General features: G+C 43.0%; 1 protein-coding gene across 2 annotated transcripts; it reads right to left on the bottom strand.

Moving 5' to 3' along the window:
- Positions 1–983: 983 nt before the first annotated feature.
- LOC117966028 (monocarboxylate transporter 5-like) lies at positions 984–22,548 on the bottom strand. Of its 2 annotated transcripts, XM_059004020.1 has the most exons (11): positions 22,530–22,548; positions 21,969–22,042; positions 19,977–20,133; positions 13,775–13,880; positions 12,402–12,534; positions 12,032–12,175; positions 11,537–11,698; positions 9,948–10,574; positions 7,684–7,895; positions 5,368–5,461; positions 984–3,533 (listed from the first exon to the last, which is right to left on the bottom strand). In XM_059004020.1, the coding sequence occupies exons 3-11, from the start codon at positions 19,997–19,999 to the stop codon at positions 3,322–3,324; spliced, it is 1,713 nt and encodes a 570-aa protein (XP_058860003.1). In that variant the 5' UTR covers positions 20,000–20,133; positions 21,969–22,042; positions 22,530–22,548; the 3' UTR covers positions 984–3,321. The 2 variants fall into 2 exon arrangements, with proteins under 2 accessions (XP_058860003.1, XP_058860002.1); XM_059004019.1 differs by lacking the exon at positions 22,530–22,548 and having other exon boundaries at positions 21,969–22,159.
- Positions 22,549–22,827: the final 279 nt, after the last annotated feature.

The following is a 22,827-nucleotide window of genomic DNA, read 5'->3' on the forward strand; positions in this document are numbered from 1 at the left end:
TTTTTATAGAGGTTTCCCTTCAGGGCTCTCGCTGGATATTTGTTGAGTAATGATCCGCCGCTGGGAGCCCATGTAGATAGCTGGTAGGGATATGCAGGTGAGTATCATGGAATGCAGTTGTGTTTTGTTTGGTAATTGTAAACGGGACCAGAGCAGCTTAAAGTAAGCAAACCAACAAAGCTGCCCTCCAGCAAGGCTGTTTTCATGTTTCACAAGGTGTGGCTGTACAAGGTATTTGCACCAGTGGCTGCAAGTCATTCATCTTTCAAAGGCTTGCAGAGCAAAGGTTAGTAATGTACAAACCAAGTTTCATCAAAGTTGGGTAAGTGGTTCCTTACTTACATACATACATACATACACCCACACACACACGTTTTAACAGTTTGCTGCCCCAGACTGCAGTGTTATGCCAGCTCCCTTGTGCTTGAGTGCATCACAGCAGTGCGTTGACTTTTGGATTTCGCACACTATAGCATCTGTTTGTGTTTTTTTTCAGGGTCTTAACTGCTCTGGGCTGGTCTTCCAAATACCCCGACTGGATCATTGAGAGAGGTAGGTGAGTACAAGCTCTCTGTGTTAAATACATCCCTTTGTTTTCTGAACCTGAGGTGCGATGAGCACAGTCTGATGTCACTTTCCATTGTATTTGTAGATGGCGATTATCCATTTTTATCTTATTCTTTGTATGAAAGTGTTAGAAATAGTGACGTTTTAGTTACGAAGGAAGTTGAATTTATTTGATTGACTGTTAATATTTAATAAAGTGCTTTGTACAAAAAAAAGTGTCTGTTCTATCATTTAAAATGTTGAATAAAGGCTCCAGTTTTTTCAACCAGGATCTGCATCAAACACTCGATTAAATTAATGTCCATGGCCTGGTAGAAATATAAACGACTGAATCTGAATTAGATGGTAAGCCAGCAGAAAACACAGCTGCACCTTTCTTCAGGTATATTACTAAAATGAATGAACAACGACTCTGGCATAGTTAACAAAAATGTATTGCCTTCAGCCGTCTCCTAAAAAGGACAAAGGACCCACCAGCAAGAGGGGACGAAACAATCTCTTTTTACATTTATTTTTTCCTTGGCATTCCCTTAATTTCCAGTGCTGTAAATGCCAGGTTAGACCAAAATCACCCGGGACCATTTCAGACAGGAAATCCACGCTTTTCTAAACACAGTACATGACAAAAATAACCAAAAAAACCCCAACCAACCCTGTATTAAAAAACCATCTCCAGTATAGTGACCGTGTTGAACAAGTCATGTGTTTTCTTCCCCAAGACCCCTGAATAAAAAATAATACAAAACACCCCTTGTAGACAAATGTCAATTTCAGGTGGTCACCTAAGTGGCAGTTCAAATCAGGGCTGACTTTATATAATGTACATTTTTAGCCATTATTAACATTTCAAAAAAAAAAAAAAAAAGTTAAGTTGTCCACACTATAACGGGTTAATATTCATACACATATTACCCATTTCAGTAATCTCATACACATTAGAGAACAGTTTGTTTTTTTGCAATATTATATAATGTACAAATTACATTTTTATATATAAAAAAAAAAAAAAATACTGGCCAGAAGATTGTGATGGAGTATGGCTGTCTCTTAAGTTCTTACAGCTCACCAGTAGAGGGCAGATCACACTAAAGGATGATGAGGTCTATAAAAGTTAACTATTACTAGGCAACTCGCTGTCCGTCACAGGCTGCAAACATGCAGGTGGAGGTACTTAATGTGTTTGTTTTTGTTTGTTTGTTTTTTACATAAACTCACATAACATGAAAGTAGCTAGCAACTACATTCCAAACAGCAAGCAGCAATTCACAGCTTCAGCTGTAGGATACACTAGAGGGCTTGTCCTCCCTGGCTTCCCCATCTACCTCGCAGCTCCAGCAAATGTTCTGTGCACAATCGTTACAAATCATATCCTTGAAAAATTCCTAACACCCTCATCTAGAGTTATTTTAATGCAAAATGGATATCGGGTGCAAATACTAGTGTGCGCTGTGAAAGGGGGTCCTATCGTCCAGCCTCCATGGGGCTGTGTGGTGTGAGACCACAGTGCACTCAAATACATTAAGGAATATCCCGTAATCATTCGGAGCAGTGTATATACTGTAGTTAGTTGCAAACCTCCAGATAACAGAGTATAACAAAATATATAACCATGAAATGCATCTCACAAAGAATCATTGGTAAGAATTACACAGTTGTTGGTCTCTTACACACACACACACACATATATATATATAGTTTACTGTTAAATCTTGAGGTTCTGTATTTTCAAGGCAACATAATCTAGTGTTTATCAACTGTACTGTACTCATGTACAGCAGCAAATGTAGTGCAAAAATATGACTGATCTTGTTTCATTGTTGTAGTGTTTCACATGCAAAAAACTGAATTAGAAGTAGTATGTGTGAAAGTGTATGCTATTACCACATCATCACTGGTGCCCTTCTGTTTGACTGAAGATTGTTTGGTTCTTGGATTTTGAATAGGTTATATCAATTTGCATTTGCAAAGTAAAAATAGGGCATTCAAATCATGAAAGCAGTGTTTAGACCCAAGTTCATGAAGCAAGTCTAGTTAGAGATTCTTGTTTCTGTTGCAATTTAATTCTTGCCCATTCTATAAACAAGTTTAATTTCCCTTCCTGTACTTAGCTTCAGTTCCGTATGTTCGCTGTGCTGCTTATACATCAAAATATACCTCTCGTGCCAAGAAGAAACTATATAAAAACAGCAAGGAACATCAGCCAATCATGGGACACTCTTAATCTGTCAGTCACATGTTAAAATGACCAGTACATCACAGTGGTATGTTGCTGGTGAATCTTGTGTTAGTGCTGTACAGACATAGATCATGCTGATGCTAAAAATGCTTCATAAGATTACCTCCCGACTTTCACTAAGGCACTTTCTAACCCTATACTGGAGCAATGTCACTGCCTCAGTGTCTAGCACTGAAACGCTAACGAGTTTCAGCTCAACTCATTCAGAGCAAACTAGAAGCAAGTTGCCCTCGAACCCGAAACAGACACGTTAGCGTTCACAAGTTTAAGAAGTTGTGCAATAAAAGGGTGCATTTGGCTCAAACTTGGATTATAACAAACAATGACGGATTAAAACCAAACAGAATTGATTTTTGCTGTGAAGGATTATAATTTCTTGAAGAACATAGTGATGGCTCTCAAATGCAGCGTGGGTGAAGGAAAGACCTTGGTTTAAGCCAGTTCCCACTGGGTCTATTTTTGGCAGGGTCACTCTCTCCCTTGGTTCTCCAAAGAGTTCAGTCTGACCTCTCGGTTTGCTAGGGCCGTGCCAGTCCATTGTGCGCAGCCTCCGAGATGAAAGTGCCGTTAGTCTTGCAGTCTGTTTCCCTGGCCAGAGCCTCTGCTTCTCTCTTGGCTTTCCACCTCCGTGCCAATGGCTCAAAAAAGAGAGAGATCGAGGAGAGAAGGTAGCAGGCACCCGCCAGGTAGAAGGAGCAGTCATAGGTTTGTGTGTAATCATACAGCCAGCCTGAAACAGAACACAAACCACAGGCTTTAGAAAAGCACCAGACTGCTACATCCTGTTCTTTTCCTTCTTTCTTTGCATGACTCAAACTGCAATACCAACTGTATCCATCTGCAATATACTGCTATGGATACCAAAAGATTTGCATCACCTAGAATTATAGGATTGAGACAGAAAAAAAAACTATATGAACATAATTTTGATATTTTATTTAACATCGTGTAATCAAAGAAACAACTAAATTATATCACACAAGTTTACCGGAAGCCATAATAGTAGTACAGCATTTCATGTTAGAATGGGAAATGTCACATTTTTTAGTTTTTCATGAAGTATATCCAGAACTACAAAGCGGTATGTAATTCAATATGTTAACGTAACATTATTCAGCAGGTTTCATTCGACTTTACCTTGCAACATGAGTGAATTACAGTAATGTCCAAGCATGCACACATAAATAGATTCGTCAGACCATATGGTATTCTGAGCACATGATGACTTGGCAGGGGAAAATGTTGAGGAAATGTGCTCCTGTAGACATGCTATCTTTAAGATGGCAAGAAAAAAACCTGCTGTCTAAATTAAGACACATTCTGAAATGTTTCATGGATTCCCGGATAAGGTGCTGGGGTGGAACTCAAATCTGCACACGGATCGGTTTTGCAAACAAATAAGGTCCCCTGGACACAGGGTGTTAAAATACAAGCAGCAGAACAACTGAAATCCTAACAGCTTCCTGTATTCCAATAAGGGCTGTTTAAGAACATACACCGTACCTCTGTCTGACGTTTGCAGTTGTGTAACTATGTATTATCTACTACAGCTATAGTCAAAGGCTTTGCATCCCCCTGTAGAATTAACTCATTTTGCTTCATAAAGTCGAATGAAACCTGCTGGATAATGTTATGTTAACATATTGAATTACACACATTTCCATATCTTTACTTTTGGCCATAGCTGTAGAAGGGGCCGGGTGCCTACAGACAGCTTAATGCTAGAGGCAGAGCTATTATTGACATAGACCCCGACTGAGGCTGTTTTTCTGATGTGATTTATTAGCTCTGAGCCTGCGGCACGGTAACAGATTCTCATTACAAGCAGAGTGGCTTTGCTTACAACCTCCTCTCATGTGAAGACAGCATCAAAATGCATCGGTAGTTATTTCCAGGAACCGGCCAGCATGTTGGCTTGGATTTTATCCACTTTTGGCATGTACGCAGACACATGGGGAGTATGAAATTCCTGCAGGTCAAATATAGGTTGTGGACATGGCCATTTTATATTACGTTACATATTTCGGCAGTCTTTTGCAATTAAAGATGTTTAATACAGCTAGGGGCAAATGTTTTGCATCACCTAGAATTTTAGGGTTGAGACATCATTAAAAAAAAACAAAAAAAAAACTATATGAACAAAATTTTGATCTTTTATTTAACTTCATATAATCAAAGAAATTAAAAAATGATACAGCAAAAGTCTACCGGATAGTAATAATAGTACAGTACTTTCTGATTTCGAAATGTCACTTTTTTTTTGGCAGTTTTTCATTAAGTATATGGAAAACTAAAAACGGTGTGAAATTCAGTATTATTATTCAGCAGGTTTCATTCGACTTTATGAAGCAAAATTATACAATTCTATGGGGTAAAACTTTTGCCCATAGCTGTATTTCTAGTGGTATATTTTCTTGAAGTACTTTTAATTTAGCCCTGAGTGTTCATTAGATATGGATGAATTTCATGCTGTACACATACAGACTGAAGAGCAAAGTATTTTAGGGAATGAAATGGAAACCTAACTCTGTACCATGACAGAGGGGTCACTGAGTTCCACTCACCTGCAGTGGGAGGTCCTGCGAGACAGCCGAGCCCCACAAAGAACATGGAGAACCCCATCGAGCTGGCAATCCGATGCACCCCAACCAGGTCCACCTGCACAGAGCACAAACACGCACCCTGCTGGTTAGAACACCACACTGCAGCAGCACCCTGCGCACACACATTTTTCTAGCACACAAAGCTGTCGGGAGCCCGGAGATATTTTTGTTGCATTTTTCTATGGGTAATGCTATCTAAGCACGCTATAAAAGAAAAAAAAAACCACACAAACGATGTGTGCGGTTTATAGATCCCAGATGCTGCGGCACATGTTTCCTGTTTAAATCTTCAAGCAGGCAGCCCCTCTCGAAGGTAGGAAGAAAACTAGCTGGCGGATAGCAGTAGCATACAGTCGGACAGCTTGGAGCAGCCTTTACCCTAGACTGAATTCCCTTCCTGCTGCACTGGGTTCAAAAGGGAATGGCTTTTAAGAGCGCACCGCTAGGTATAGTGACAAGTTCATGTACGACAAAGGGGGCTCTCAGGAACTAGCAGTTCATAAAGCCAGTCCCTGGTGTGTCTAAACAGGTTTTTTATTTGAGTTTTAATCTGAACCCCAAATATTCAATTCTGCATTGGTTTCCGCAGAAATTAACTAGACCGTCAGTGAAACTGCACATGCAAATAGTTGTTTTAAAAAATATGTATCAGTATTTTTTTTTTTATATAAGGCACGTGCAGACGTATTATTAACATAATCATTCCGGTAATTCTTACCCAATATGTATTACTGTCACTTTGTAGGTTTTCTATTTATAACTAGATAAAGCTGCGCATATTAAGTTAAAGGTGTCTGATTTTTAAGGGTGTTTTTTTTTCATTGCTGTCTGTTCTTTTCCTATGACTGTCATGTTTTCAACGTCAAGTGCTTTCTGTCTTTAACCTCTTAAAGCTGACCAGAAGTGTAACATGGAAGTATCTGCAATGATCAATCAAATAAAAAAAATAAAAAAAATCCATTTCACCTTCACCACAAAGTGCACCTGCTTCCTATAGGAAAATGTGAGCCTTCGTACTCAATCCAATTGACTGGAAATGAATCGTCAGCTCAAAGCAGTTTACACCATGTGGAGTGTGTTAGGGTCAGGGTCACTATATCCTATTGCAGCACAACGACTCACAAATGGGCTTTCTTGCTTGTTTTATGCCATTGTTTCTTTCTTACATTGATCTTTTGTTCTTCAAAACAGGACCCAGTGTGTTTTGTTAGCTGTTGCTGAATTATCCAGAGGCTCTGATCGATGCTTTATCTGCGCTCTACAGCCCTTTGAAGTGAACAGCGCTCTGGAAAGCCTGCTTTTGTGAGCTCAAACAACCTGTCCTGCAGAGAACATGTTCCTATATAAACAAATCCAGATATTAAATGACCTCTTTCAACCACCGGGGGGTGATGACTTTGCTTGTGGCCCCACAGCCCAATTCTGAACTCAGGCACTTGGTGAAAGTTGCTTGAGAGTCTCGAGGATCTGCTGAGCAGGTGCGTAACACAAGCCAGATGTCAAGTGGATGGAACCCGAGTTTCCAGGGTTGGAAAGCAACGCCCTGTCTGCTGAGCTCAAGCAGCGAGCCTCCGTCAGTGGAATGATCAGACAAGTCCTTATACAACTCCACTGGAGGAGCATAGGGCTAAAGAGTCAGAGGTTATAGTGGACACAGAGACGGCTTCAGTGACACATGAAACATCTCAAGACCTCACCACGTCTGGACTGCATGTTCAGACAGCTGAGCTTCTGACAGCGAGCCTCTCTGTTTGTTCCCTTCATAGAGTCTTGTTACAGGACAGAGCTACCCCGACACACACCCAAAGACACATATATTCACAATTACAGATATAGATAGCTAGAGAGCCATACATAGATACACTGATATGCGAATGGAATTTTTTTTTTTTTGTAGAAAGATAGGCAAGGAGAGAACCGGTTCACCCTTACAGCCTTTTGACACGACGTTGTTACTGTCTGATGGGAACTGCTTATGAACTGCTTATGAACAAGCTGTATTTCAAGCTACTTCGTTTTAAAACAAATAAATAAACAGAACAATCAAATGCTTGATATTGCAGATTCGTGAAGAAGCGCGATCCGGGGAAGAAAAACTAGAGTAGACGAACCATTTCACTTTGTTCCAGGCCTGTTCCAAACCAAATCACACCTCCATCCAGTCCCTAAAGTCATGATTTCATTTGACCTGTTAAACCTGGAGTCCAGGTTGAATATCACGAATAAACGGCAGTCAAACCGCAGGTCACAGTGGTTTAATAGCCGGTCAGTGCTCACCAGAACTGGAAGCAGCAGGGCCATGTAGCCCCCGCAGAAGATGGCGTAGAAGACCGCGTAGATCATGAGCTGGCTGTAGCTGGTTGCCAGCGGCGACAGCAGGTTGACCAGGCCACAGAGGATGAGGTAGGCCTTGTGGTAATGGTACTTGTGGACAAGGTTCCGATCGGTCATCCATCCGGACACAAGCTGGGAGACCGTCTCGGTGATACCTGGAAGGGAGAATTCCATGGTCAACCCTGCTGAACCTCTCCCAGCAACTCAGGGTGGGCTGAAGACCAGCAGGAGCGGAACATCTAGCGCAGGGCTTGAAAACCTGCCCTACCTACCAGCTCTGCTCAAGACAGACCAGAGCAGCATCAGAGGCAATTTGGATAACAGAGGTTTGAGCCCTGCCCTACTGTATGGATGCTGCGCCTTTAAAATAAGAGGAAGTAGTACGGGCCAGAAACACTTGACAGGACGGGATGAATTTCAAGACCACACTGCTGGAGCCCTCTGAGCTCTCCTTCTGAAACGTGTACAGCAGCGCTCCGCACAATACTGATGGCCTAAGATGAGGGACCAAATGGAGGTTCTTAATACCAGGGTCTAATTGAATGACTTACGCAGCGGTGGAACTAAACACGGGCGTCCTTTAAATACTCTCCTGGAGATGGAGGGTTTATTTGACTCCCCACATCACTAAAATAAAGGGTTATGAGGTATTAGGGATCCACTGATATTAAAATAGACTGTGCTGGTTAATTATTTTAAAAAATAAATCATAATTAGTCCCTCAAAACCCTAATGTGATGTTGATGTACAACTTGAATAGGTTTGCTATTTACTCCGATATAGAGATCCAGAGAGGAATGGGTTTGCTGTTTAGTCTCCATGCTGAATCGGTGCCCTCTGCTTTCATTAGCCTTTAATTAAAACGGTCCGAGTAAATGTTACAAACTCGACTGTGCCGTTGCAATGCCAGCGAGGCAGTCAAACCACCCAGTACTGTCTATAAAGCCATGCAGTTCAAACACTGAAGACAATGCAAGTTCAAAGAGTGGTGGAAAAGAGTGTTAGGAGGGGCAGTGTTTGAACTGCATGGCTTTATAGACAGTACTGGGTGCTTTGACTGCTGTATATGCCTTGCCTAGTTCAGCTTTAAGACTGGACGTTGCTAAGTAGGCAATTTAAAAATAAAAAAAAGCCGGGTCATCTATTATGTAAAGTTGTACAGCGCTTAGAAAACTCATTCTCAGTCTACTGGCAATGCTCCTTCTCTCCATATTCCCAGTCAGTTTATTAACCTCAGGAAAATTCCGGACTCCCTGTCCCCATGGCAGCAGAGGCGCTCCGAAGCGGTTGCCTAGCAACCCTGGAAGAGAGCCAGCAGTGGCCAGAGCTACGGTCTGTTTACAAACCTCTCTGCCTGGCAGCGAGGGCTGAAAGGAGCCCTTTGAGTCAGAGAGCGAGCTGGCGGGCCTCGGTGCTCTCTGAAGAGCTTCACACGCAGATGCAATCCGAGCACGCTCTCTCGCACACAGACAGCTCATTGTGAACACCTCCCAGCACTGGGGTCACCAGCTTCTCAGGATAGCCAGGCTCCCCCTCCTATCCTGTGCTGTATGACAGGACCCCACAGGGCTGGCTCTTTGATGCCAGTTGGACGGCACTCTGCCAGCAGGGCTAGCAATGGACACAGTGCACTGGGTAGCTGGTGCATGGAAGACTAACCACCTCACATGCTTGGGCACAGTTTTGTCTCCTGTCTCCATAGCAGCATTTAGCCTTTTTGTTTTGCATATTTTTGCAGTTGCTTCCATGGCCGAGCTCGTAGACTGGGGGCCACTGCAGCACTGTAAAACCATGGTAAGGCACAATGATGCCTGGTATAAGCATGGCAGAAGCTAGCTGGATTGATCAAAGCCAATATCGACCCACAGAGCTATTTCTAACTAGGAATGCCACTACGCTACAGCGCTGCATGCATGCAGACACTCAGAAATCCATACATTTTATTGACAAGAACAGGCTGTTAGATTTAATTTCAGCCTTAATGCAGCTCATCAACAGATAATTTAAACCAGGGAAACAGACATTGGCGGGAGATTGTGTTGAGTTGAAAGAGGATATCCATGCATAGTGGCTCTCCAAAACCAAAACCAACACACTTTGCGACTTAAAGTCTACTATCACGGCTGAGGTGAGCCTAGCTCTTTTGCACAGTGGTAAAGACTTTTCCATTAGGCGAGTGGTAAGGACCTCCTTTTCACTTCACTCACCCGCCACCGAGATGATGAAGGAGGCATCCATGGGGTCAATATCGAGAGTCTCAGCCCTGGCTGAGAGGTGGAAGTAGGGGATGAAGTAGGCGAGCTGGCTGAAAACCACAGACCAGGTGTAGATGCAGAAGAAGGGATCCTTCAGCAGGGAGAAGTCTAAGATCTTGTTAGTTTGCGTGGGATGCTGTGGGTCTGCTTTACCAACCAGCAACCCGCTGGCATTCGGCCCCAGGAAGACCTGGCTCTCTTCTGAAGGGAGGTCTCTCTTTTCAGCCTTGCAGTTGTTATTGCTGACGTTCTCGTCCTGCCCAAGGCTGCCATTCGGGCTCACCGCTGGGGTTTGGGGGAGTTCGGGGTCCCCAGGCTTTTCAGTCGCAGTGACGTCCCAGGTGGTCCCTGAGGTGGCAGTGTGGACGGCGTTGCCATGCTTTATAACGCCGCCCCTGTTGAGGCAGTTCTGAAAGCGGACCTGGTCTTTGACCAGTCCCTTGTATTCACAGGGAATGTCTTTCTGAATAGACGGGGGAGGTGGGCTCCAGGGTTCACTCCCCTTGAGATTGATTGGCCGCAGCAGCATCGCCGTGGCAACTAGGTTGAGCATGAGAGCACTCAGGATCAGCAACGCTCCTGCAAATAATAACAATAACAAAAAAAAATACAATGATTCGCCAGATCAGTGGAAAAGATCTTAAATATCAATAAAATGCCCTTTGCCAGTCGGATTAAGCCCATGCTGTAATACGTGATGTGCGTTTTAGACTAAAATACTTAACGGGTTTAGTTCCAGCAAAACTGATTATGTATAACCTGAATTTATGACCTAGTTTAAATTTGGCATGGCCTCAATCCGAACAATATATTGGAGAGCAGGGCCTGTGTTACTGAAGCAATATCACCGTATGAAACGGTGCAAAAAGCACATGAGAAAGAATTCAGCCCTGGAAGACGGGATCGGAAACCATACTTTTAATATTCTCCTTGAATTAATCAGGTCGCTGCCAGGGATCTGAAGCAACTTGAGGGCCGATCAATACTGAAATCGCACCAGACAGCAGTCTGATTGATTCCACAGCCAGTTCAACCCAGGATACTGCCTCCCTCCGGGCAGGGCGAGGGCAGGACGAGGGCAGGGCGTGATTGGACTCTCAACCGTGTGTTAACTGGTTTGTTTTTCTATGAACTTAGCTCTGCCTCAGAGACCCCACGGATGCTGTTGAAATGACAGCCCTGCCAGATTCTGTTTGTCTGCTTTACTTGTGGTGGATCCTGAAGATCCTGTAGCACCATTTCAGCAGAAGTCCACCTCAGTTCATGATCCCAAGGGTTAGAACTAGACCCATCCTCTTTTTCTGCTTGTTTTGCAACTCCTACTGTATTATTTCCAACTGCCTTTTAGCTACAGATTGGTTTATCCAATTGAAATAAGACAGTTTGTCTGAAATTCTGTGACATCATGGACCCAGCTATATCAAACAATGATCATTGTGTGGTACAACTGCATTTTCGTGATACTGGCACCTGACTGGTATTGAAGGCTATATCTTGGAAACAACTTGGGCAGTTTGACCGTGGCGCACTTTGCCCCTTACCTTGCCATCCGTACTGCTCCAAAAGCAGCTGGGTGAACGGTGCCAGGGCAAAGGTCAGACCCATTCCAGAGCGGCCGATGGCATAGGCCGTCGCCAGCCTCTTTTTGAAGTACCGCGCTGTCATGACAGAGGAGGCCTGATACAAGAAAGAGAAGCCGATACCTGAGGGAAAAACAGAGAGGGGGCGGCGACATGGCAAGCGTGAACGAGTCATCCTTGCAGCAAATATTTCCAAAGGATTTGTTTAAAGCAATCCTGTCTGTCTCGTTTATTACAACACTACTTCAGTAAATGCAGACTACAGGCTCGTTTCACAGCCTTGGACTGCTTTACCTAAACTAACATCAGTTGGTCCGAGGTTAGTGATAATGGGGTGGTATGAAACCAGCCCAATAAGGGTATCATGTCCAGTACTAGAAAACAGTATGAGGATAGTTTCATATGCCAAGATTGGAAGACTCAGTGTGCTATGCGGACCGCTCGTTTCATACTTACCTACTATAACCCCCATGCTGATGCAGAGGAACACAATGCTGGTGGCCAGGAGGCTCAGGAGGAAACCGGCACTGACCAGGAGAGCCCCCACGATTGAGGCCCAGCGGTACCCCAGCTTCCCACAAGCCACCGAGGCAAGAGGTCCTGAAGAGGCACAAGAACAGAGTCATCAGTGTGGGGACCATAGAGGAAGAGCGAAACTAGAGTAGGCTTGGTCATGGAGCAGGGAATGCTGGGACAGCAGGAGTGTACAACTGAAATGCAAGCGAAGGGACTGACACCAGCACGGGAAACATGAATGAGTCTTTTGCACGTGAAGATGGCACCATGTTTCAGTTCAGTTAAATGGTAGGTGGGGTTGAAGACTCACCAGCAGAGAGGCGCAGGCAGGACATGATGGAGCCGACCCAGCTGATCTGCTCGGAGGAGCCCCCGAACGCATCCTGGAACGCCACGAAGAAGATCCCAAAGGTCTTCAGACTGCCCATCACCAGGACATTAACCTGCAGAGCAGCAAACCACATCGAGTAACATAGAGCAGGAGTGGGGCTCCCACACAACCAGCACACAGACTCAACAACGAGAGAGAGAGAGAGAGAGAGAGAGAGAGAGAGAGAGCAGGAGTGGGGCTCCCACACAACCAGCACACAGACTCAACAACGAGAGAGAGAGAGAGAGAGAGAGAGAGAGAGAGAGAGAGCAGGAGTGGGGCTCCCACACAACCAGCACACAGACTCAACAACGAGAGAGAGAGAGAGAGAGAGAGAGAGAGAGAGCAGGAGGGGGGCTCCCACACAACCAGCACACAGACTCAACAACGAGAGAGAGAGAGAGAGAGAGAGAGAGAGCAGGAGTGGGGCTCCCACACAACCAGCACACAGACTCAACAACGAGAGAGAGAGAGAGAGAGAGAGAGAGAGAGAGAGAGAGAGAGAGAGAGAGAGCAGGAGGGGGGCTCCCACACAACCAGCACACAGACTCAACAACGAGAGAGAGAGAGAGAGAGAGAGAGAGAGAGAGAGAGAGAGAGAGAGAGAGAGCAGGAGGGGGGCTCCCACACGACCAGCACACAGACTCAACAACGAGAGAGAGAGAGAGAGAGAGAGCAGGAGGGGGGCTCCCACACAACCAGCACCTTGTCTGTTTGGAACAGGTAAGACCAGGGCACAGCCAGTGGTTCCTATTTAAACGTTTTTTTTTTCTGCCATGTTACCTCTTTTCTGTATTATTGTTTAAACGTAATCTGTTCTGAACCACTTTTACATTAAACTACGTAGCCTAAATAAACCACAGCCATGTGCACGGTGTATAACAGATAGGTCACTTATATATGTCACAGACATTTATTTCTACAGGAAATTTGAACTGGACCTATTCACAAACCTGTGTTTTTTTTTGTTGGATTAAATAAAGTTTGGTATTCATTAAACTTTTCTAGACTGGGGTGCCTTTCTTTAACAGCAGAACAACTTCATGAATATCAAACTTTACTTTCGTCATCATTAAAAAAAATATATATTTAAAAAACTCACGTTAAAGCTTTTTGAATTGGGTTTGCAGTATTTATTAGGCAAGTCCAGTGGATGTGGAGGATAGCCTTTACAACCAGGGCCTCCAGCTGTCTGGCCTGGACCGTGGAAACCGACCTGGACACCTGGTGCTGGTGGCTACACTCATCCTAGGGTTAGAGGCTGTACAGCTTGACCCTGTCCTTCCACGACCCCACGTCAGAAGCAGACTTACCAGAAAGCAGTGCACCACGATCATCCAGCCCCAGCCTCCATCCGGGGGGTCCACATAGCGAAGCACCTTCCTCTCACACAAAACCATCTTCTTCTGCTTCCCTTCCCTGCAGCAACCCAAGAAAAGCACCGTGTGAGAACCCAGCGAGCTTCTACCACACAGCACAGGGAGTCACCACCGCTGTGCCTTATAAACCCAGTGAACCCCTTCTGTGATGCTCTCTTTCTTACTGGGTGAATCTCTTTTTAAAAGCAGCGTGGTTAAATGTTTTCAAAACAGCAAGGAGTCGGGGTGGCGGGTGTATTTCCCAGCTCAGGGTACGGGTGCATTGTGCAAGGCCAAGCTTGGTCTGTGCAGACACAAAGAGGACATCCATTCTGAAGAGGCAGGGAATATGTGAGGTGCTATCTAAAGGGTTAAGGACGATTGTGTGGTGTTGTGAGCACTGTGCGTTCTAGTGAGAACTGCTTGAAATGTGTTTCTCAAGAGATAAAAAGGATATAGTTAGGACGCTGTTATGTCTAGTTTGAGGCGAAACTGCTTAATTAAAAACAACCCCTTATAAGGGAATCTTCATCTTTGAGAAAGTTCTATAATCATGCTGACGTGTTAATTTGTTGCTATGCTAATCCTGTATAAATATTGTGCTACCTTGTCAATAATCAAGAGAGAGAGAGAGTGTTCATGTGACCGCTGCTGCTCTTCCCTTGAGCGCATTGTAATAAAGCGTCTTAAACTGCTACCGAGCGGAGTCATCAGTCATTTCATATTAAACGGGAATTTACAGACTACAATTCGCACAAGCTACCACCGTTTTTTATCTAGTGTCATTTGTATATAGTGTTGTTTGTAGAACCGTCTTGTTAAATCGCCACTCCTGTTGGGACAGTTTATACTAGTTTATAAGTATAAGGCTTCTGATTATCAGTGTTTTGCATAGTTCACACACCCTTGGCTCTGTATGTCGCCTTGGATAAAGGCGTCTGCTAAATAAACAAATAATATTAATAATAGTCTCTTAGTAACACGTTGCGATCTCGTTTGTAGTTGTTTCACAGAATTTTTTTTTAACTATTAACGCGTTTCTCAGTTGTGATTGAGATACACCAATGGCTTAACAGGTATCAGTTGAATTTTTAAAGGATAGTGGACAAGTCGGTTTAAACACCGAAAATCAGAAGCCCCGCTTATAAGTCTCCCATTAAAATATACACCGTGTTTTCAATACTAAGTTCCAATAACAAACTATGGACCACATTCAATATGTCCTAGGCTGATTGTTATATGGGTCTTCAATTAGAAAAAGGCAAAGGAGTCGAAATTCCTGCTTCCTAAAGCAGTGCTCCTCTTTCAAGTACTAACGAAGCGAATCAATTTAGCAATGCATTTAGGGGCTTAAGCCTCCGAGTTTAGTTTATAAGCGAATCTGTTGCGAGTAGCATATCAATTTACTTGATTCTTTTAAACAATTTTATTTAATGTAGATTTCATCAATATATTAATATTATTTTGTCGTAAAATGCTTAAACAAAAGACATTAATAAAACAACGATGCAACGCTTCTGTGCTCCACCAGGGGGCATAGCGTTTTATTGAACGGGTCACTGAGGAGATTAAAACGTGCCTCTCCAGTATTAAGTGTCTCACCTCATGCCCGGTCCTGTAACACCAAATGAACCCGGTGCTTATTACAGTGTGTTTGCCAGGAATATGGTGTGAGGTGTACGTGCTAGTCCAGTCACTGCTTTAACCACTAGCAATGTTCAACCTATAAAGTGATGATCGAAACACATTTCTGTACCTAAGCTATAAAAGTTATATATTACTTTTTTTTTTGTTTTTTGAATGACCAAAGTCTAAAACAGGGTGCTGAGACACAATCCCTCCTGGTAACTGTGTATCTGAATGTGAGCACCAGGACTGTAGAACCTATCACCTTTCTTTCAACAGTCATCTTAGGGGCTAATAAACCTCACACTGAATCCTCACAATTGCCTTGCAGAAAGGCATATCAGAGCCTTAAGGCAAACATGTTCACTTGAGCGATTCATTTGCTACAAAACATATAATTAGGGCTTCTGGTTTTCGGTTTTTATTTTCCATCTCTATCCCTCTTCCTTTAAAATATGTTTAAAGGGCCATCACGTGATCAAAAATAAACCCTGAAAACCCGAAGCCCTACATATAATGCAACATGCAGAAGATGCGTCTCCCTGTGTCTCCGATAGGGGGTAGTTGAGAGCAATCAGCTGACAGGTGCTTCTGTATTGACTGATGTTTTGTGAGCAGCAGATTCAACGTGATATGGGCTATTCTACAGGAGAGCTGACATTAGTGCCGCAAAAGCCACAATTTTAGACTAAAATGCTGTTGGCTTGCCTTACATACAACATTTATACATCAGAGGAGACCATTCGGCCCATCAGTGCTCTTCTGGTTCATGAAGGATCCTAATTATTCAGTGTCAGGACGGATCGCTTGCTGGAAAACTGCAATCCTATCCCAATAGTATACATGTTTTCTGCAAGAGTCCTTACGGAAATTAAGCTGTATTTATGTTCCTTTCATGAGCGGGTTTAAGCTGCAATAACGAGGCTCTGTAATGCAGGCTGACAAGGCAGAAACCCAATTGCAAAGCTCGGGTGATAATCACGGTACTGAAATCCAACGCGCCACGGGCCAGTTTCGATTCCGAGGCAGTGGACTAGTTTAGCCCCTCGATGTGCACTCCAGCGTCTTGTGAGACTCCGGGTAATACAGTAAGCTTCGTTTTTGGGTGGGCCTTGATGATCTTAATGGCCTCGTTGGCCCGTTACGCAGCTTTCTTTCTTGCAGATCGCTAAGACTTCTGTCTCTAAAACAGCGTGTGCGTTATCTGCTTCTCAAAGTTAAAGATTATCAGTGTTCAGTTTAAAGCTAACTATCTGTGTCTTATTTCTTGGCATTTCAAACCATGTTTGCTAAATCCTTATAACAACAACACGTTGGACGGCATGTAAAACTAGTCAAAAGGTGGCAGTTTTGCCAATCGTGCATTTATATCACTCATTGGAAAATGATTGAAGTGGATCTGCGTTTAGATTCTAGTCATTCCCCAATGCAGCGCATGCGCAGCAAAGACCGTCTAAGCATGAATAGAATGGGGAAGCTTTACTCTTTAACTTAATAAAACAGACGACTAAAACATCTTATCATTTTATAAAACATGGACACCTTGCCATAAAATCCACCGGTATGGGTGCTGTTTGGGTGCTGATCTCTACAGAGAGGACATACCTCTTCCTGGCTTCCACACCCAAACTGGTTATGCAAAGCAGAGGCTTTACAAATTAATAATTGTGTTTTCAAATACATACACACACACACATAGGGCCAGCCTTAAGCCAAGGGAACAATAGTCTACATGTTGCTAGAAAATGACGAATGAAATCTGTTGCTTCTACATTGCTGCTTCAAATTTCAGGGGACACTGTTCTACAATATGGTGAAAGTGTAGCTAGAATGTTGATGGACAACACAGAGAAGACAAATACAGAGATGATATTTCCTATCAAAAAGTATTTGTGTTTTTAGTGTCACCATTTTCACCAGCATTTTTATTTTCCAATATAATAAAATAATTTTTATTCTTAAATATGTATATATATAGGGTTGTATTAATAATATTTACCATTACCCTCATCATTTTTGTTCTGAATTTGGCATTTTTGGTTTGAATGTTTTTCTGTTTTATGTGTGTAAATAAACATGTAAATAAAACTAAATTGTAAATAGAGAGAAGTTGAAATGTGATTATTGCGATAGCTTTTCTAATGACATTAACAGAATTCCTAATTATGCCAGATGAGGGTTTTTTTTCTATATTATAATTGATATAGATGTGTGCATTGCTTATTGAACTATAAAGTCTGCAGTATTGACGATGTTAGGTGTTGGCGGAATACTATTGGAGGAAAGAGGCCTTCACATTTCCTGTCTTGTGGTTATAAATGATCATGTAAGCCAGAATCAACACCCAGAAAACCAGGGCAGAAATACCGTCTCTGTACCAGGGGGGTGCAGGAAAGTCATGGGCACAGAAAGCCCTGACAGCTCAGACCAGCAGCTCTGTCTCCTTGGGGGCTCAGAACAACACCAGCTGATGCCTACCGTGAACTGCATGCCTCTCCTGTTCTTGTTCCTGTATTTTAGATAATAAGCACTCTGGGCGTTATCATTTGGCAAAGACGTGATATTATTTTTAATTGCCATAGAAACATCCACATCTAGGATGTGGCATGACAATGCGAAGGAAGCTACTGTTTCTAGACGTCTCAATATCAGAAGACCCCAGGCCAGTGTCGCTCCCTGACAGGTTTCATTTGACACTGGCTTGACTGTGACTGTACCCTTCCAGCAGGTCTCCAGGAACTATACTAGATACCCTTCTCTTGTTCAGTCCCACTCTCTACCTTCCATAAGCAGTAACTGCAGCCTGGTTGGCTTGTTTTTTCTCCAGCCTTGTCCAAGATGCCATCCCCAATTACACTTTGACTGGAGTGGGTTTCTATACAGCCAGAGCTGGCTGCCAATTAGGCAGAAGCTGTTAAGTGGATTAGAAGGGAATGAATCGGGGCTGTGTTTCGCTGGGGCTCTACAGAGTGCATGTGCTTTTCACAGGGGGGCTGTGAAGAAGGTTGGATGGGGTTGAGGAGGGGGCTGGGAGGGAACACAAGTGTTCCACTCTTATTTAATGAATACCAGCTTGATACCGAGTGTTCTCGGAGCTGGAGTTCTGCAAGTATAGCGTGTGTACGCCCCCTTCCCCCAAACATGCTCTCCTGCCTCCCCCTGCAAAAAGCATGCTGGCTTATGTGAGCCGATGTCTTTTAGTTTTAGATTGCTGTCTTTTGATTTTTCTAAATTATTTTTTCTAAACTGAAACTATATTAATGAGCTCCATTCGGTTGTAGCTTTAGAAGACTAGCGCTGAAAGCAAAGGGTAACCCCCCCAAAAAAGTTACAGTCAGAAGTGAACAAATTGAGACGTTTAACTTGGGTCTTTGGAAGAAGTGTTAATGGTGTTTTGTATTGGTTTTAGAATGAGTTATCCTTCCAGATCTGAAGTCGGTTCGGGCTGCCCCTGGCTGCTGCTTGTTGTAAAGTGTTAAACGTCACAAGGCCAGATCAAGTCTTTATCCCAGCCCCTATAGTGAAGTCCCTGCTGTTCAACATTCCAGTGCTTTAGTATGTAATGAATGTGTGAGCTACCTTTCTTAACCGCTCAGCAACAACGCAAAGCCGAACTCAACAGCTCTGGGGTTAGGGTTACAAAGACAGCCTTCTTACATGACAGAGGCAGTTTCAACATCTGGCATGCATCAATTTTAGGATTTAGGTAACATTCAAAAACAAATGTGTGTGTGTATATATATATATATATATATATATATATATATATATATATATATATATATATATATATATATATATATATATGTGTGTGAACATAATTTATAATTTTATTTAACATCATGTAATCAAAGAAACTATAAAATGAGATCGCAAAAGTCTACTAGAAGCCATAATAGTAGTACAGTATTTCATGTTTCATTTTGAAATGTCAGATTTTTTAAATGTGTCAGTTTTTCGTTAAGTATATGGAAAGCTACAAAGTGGTGTGTAATTCAATATGTTAACGTAACATCGTTCAGCAGGTTGCATTCGACTTTATGAAGCAAAATTATTTCATTCTATAGGGTGATGCAAAACTTTTGGCCACAGCTGTATATTAGACTCTTCTGTTTAAAAACATAAATTCAGGAAGGTTCAAACTGTAATAAGAATCATTCACACATAAAACCTGCGACAAATGTCTTGATTCATCAACTTGTTTTGTAATTAAAATTATTTAAAAATAGTTAGTAAAGCTACCCTGATACCTTTTTTTTCTTTCTTTACAATGTGGTATGTTTTGGAAGCTGATAAATGATGCTGTCATTCTCTCTGTAGTACTCACCAGTGGACACGCATGATCTGCCTTTGCTCTATCGTCGTGTGTGGCTGAGATCAGGCACAGCCCACTCTCTTTAGACAAACCTACGAGGATCTCGTGTAGAGGGGAACCTGTTTCAACAGGCAATCCTGAATGCAAACATTATGACGCGGCAGCTGGCATCTTCCACACATTTCAGTACACAGGAGCGCTTCTTTAAAGACCTACCTATTGTGGTCCTTCAGTAACATGGTGCAGATGTTGCCGTGGATCTGGAAACTGGACACGTATCAGATTTTAGTTTCTTTCCATCCTCGGAGTCAGAGGGGATGCTGAGACAGCCCTGGTCAGCTTTATCACTGCGGCCCCCTGGGATATCTGGAAACTAAAGACCAACAGCACAGGAGCGGGTTTACAGTGTCTGCTGAAGGAACTGGCTTTGACTCAGTCAAGTAACATCAATATGAAAATGGGACTTCCGGGGAGACTTTTTTAATTAGTTTAAAGGCTTGCAGGTTTGCAGTTGGGGCTGGAGCTTTAATTGGTTCAGCACAGTGATGGCCTGGAGGGGTCGACTCTACAGCCAGCCCTGGCAGCGGGAATCGGCACAGGTAGAAGACTAAACTAGCTGAGGAGAGCCAAGTGCTACACTGTTACTGTCAAAATCAAAGCCCTGGCTTCTGTCTTCACCCCAAGCAAGCCTGGTGAATTAGCAATGCACAGTACCCTGCATCAGCTGATTTAGAAGGACCCATGGAACAAAAAAAAACTAGAGCAAGTTTATACTGTAGTACAGTCGTCGCTGACCCAGTCCATTGAGACCAGACCAGTTCAGTCATTGAGACCCATCTGTACCCGACTGAAGATGTCTTGCCTGGTCTTTAATGGGATGTTTTTTGATGCTTGTATTTCATCAATAAATCTGCAGTAGACGTTTCATAGAGTTCAGCATGATTATAGGCCAATTTGGACTAGTATCGGCTCAGATGAGCCAGGTGTAAAAATGTCCCGGGAGTTTTCAGGGGCAAACAGTTCTGATATTGAGTGAGTGATGGAGGAAGTTGTTATTTCAGGTACGTTTATTTGCTGTACTGTAAAAAAAAAAAAAACACAAAAATGAACACAGCAAAGTGTCCAGATGGCCCAGGTTGTCTTATTTTGAATGCTGTGCTTTTTTTTACTACCTTTCCACCTTAACTGATGTCCAGTATCGGCACCTTTTAACCTTGCCCCCTTTCATTGCCACCCCACTCCCACTCCCACTCCCACTCCCACTCCCACTCCCACTCCCACTCCCTTCCCCTGTCCTGGGATCTGCAGAGCCAATGTGATTACCCTGTAAGATGGTGCCATGTTATTGTAAGGGCCCTGTGTGGTGAGGTTTGAACCCAGGCAGTGTTTTATTAAGCTGTATTGGAATTCAGAATTCGGGGAAACATTCCGATTTCCACTCCCCTTTAAGGTGTAATGAATTACTCTTGAGCTGAGTAATATAAAAAAAAGTAAAGCACTCTGTTAACTGCACCAGAGGATTGAGTGTCTTCACATTCACACAGTGTGATCCGAGATGCAATAACCTTTTCAGAAAACTCAGACTGGAAATGATCCCATTGACCCTCTGTGCAAGTCAATCTTCTTTTTACACTAGGAACCCCATTTAGCTCAAGGTAATTAATGCCGCTATAAAAGGGAGCAGAACGTTGGAACCTCGTGAGTTCCAGGGATAGAGCCGGCGGATTCTTCAAAAGAAACAAGCGTGCCCCGCTACTGTGAAACCAACCAGGCAACTGCTTCAAGTAATCATGAAAAAAGCCTTGTGGAGGTCCATGCTAGACTCTGCCCTGAGACCCAGTCAGCGAGTTGAATAAGAGCCACCTCAGAGCATGTGTTTTCTTTTAGAAAAACACGTTCTACCATAAGATAACCGGAATGGCAAGTGTCTGCATTGTCAATTATACTTTTAAAACCGGATATTACTGTTAATGTTAAATTCACTAGTCCCTTTAACTTCAAAAATACGCAACCAAAAATGCCTTCACCACATTATGCCACCCTGTCGTAAATGACTCTATAACTCCACCACATAGGGTCTCAATAATAATTGGCACCATTAAAATGTACACCTTTTAAAGCCATGTCCTCTAGACTGGGGCTAGTCGTGTGATTTTTTTAAAATTAGTTTATTTGTCTATTTATATGGAGAGAAAAAAGAAAACTTACCAAAAACTGAAGTTTGTACCGCGCGTGAGCCTGCTCTTCTCCGCTTGCATAGCGCTTCTGAAACAACCGTACAGCTGAAAAAAATTTGAAAAAAGCAGCGTTTTACAAACACTATCAGCTGAGTCACCCCAGCCGCGGCGAGGATCCCACACAACCATTAACCAGGTGGGGATGATGCAACCGTGCACTGCTACGCTCCACTTATACGAAAAAAAAAAAAAAAAAAAAAAAACTTCGGACAGCGATAACTGGCGTGCACTTCGCCTCCGCACTGCAGTGGTGAACGACAGGAAACCGCACTCTGAGTTAGTGAAATAATCACACGCTGTTAGCGTTGATGGTCAACCATCTGTTTTAAAAGTGCATAATATTAGATAGCACATGTCTATTGTGTTGTACAGTGCGGTAGAGGGTCCTCCCGGTTTTATTTTTATCACACGTGCTCTTTGACGCATAAACTGCGGCATTTTTTTTGCCGGTGTTTGCTTAACATAATTAAAGTCCATGACTTGACAGAAGTGAAATTGAATTCAGCGACAAGACAATAAATAAAACACACACACGTGCACGCAGTCAGGTCGTCCTAATTCGTCCATGTGTTGAGTTACTGTAAGTAAACTCCATCATTTACAACCCAACCAGACAGGGCGAGCGGCTGCAAAACATTAAAAACAAGATCAACTTCACAAATAACACGTGCTGCTTTTTATCAGTATGAATGTGTAGTCTGCAGTACCTGCGTGCTTCCAAGAGTTCATCTATGTTCATATTGTTTCATTCTGGTTTTAAACAGACTAACATTATTCTAGTATTGCGTCATAATCAGAATAATAAGAAATGAATGCATGCTCAAATACTT

Source organism: Acipenser ruthenus, chromosome 29 (genome assembly GCF_902713425.1).
Source record: "Acipenser ruthenus chromosome 29, fAciRut3.2 maternal haplotype, whole genome shotgun sequence".
Lineage (NCBI taxonomy): Eukaryota > Metazoa > Chordata > Actinopteri > Acipenseriformes > Acipenseridae > Acipenser > Acipenser ruthenus.

Excerpts from the sequence above, each read along its gene's own strand:
- LOC117966028 (XM_059004020.1), bottom strand. The coding sequence starts at position 19,999 with ATGTTACTGAAGGACCACAATAG. Across the intron at positions 12,176-12,401 it reads CTGCCTGCGCCTCTCTGCTG|GACCTCTTGCCTCGGTGGCT; the intron begins GTGAGTCTTCAA and ends GTGCCTCTTCAG. Across the intron at positions 11,699-12,031 it reads CAGCATGGGGGTTATAGTAG|GTATCGGCTTCTCTTTCTTG; the intron begins GTAAGTATGAAA and ends TTTTTCCCTCAG.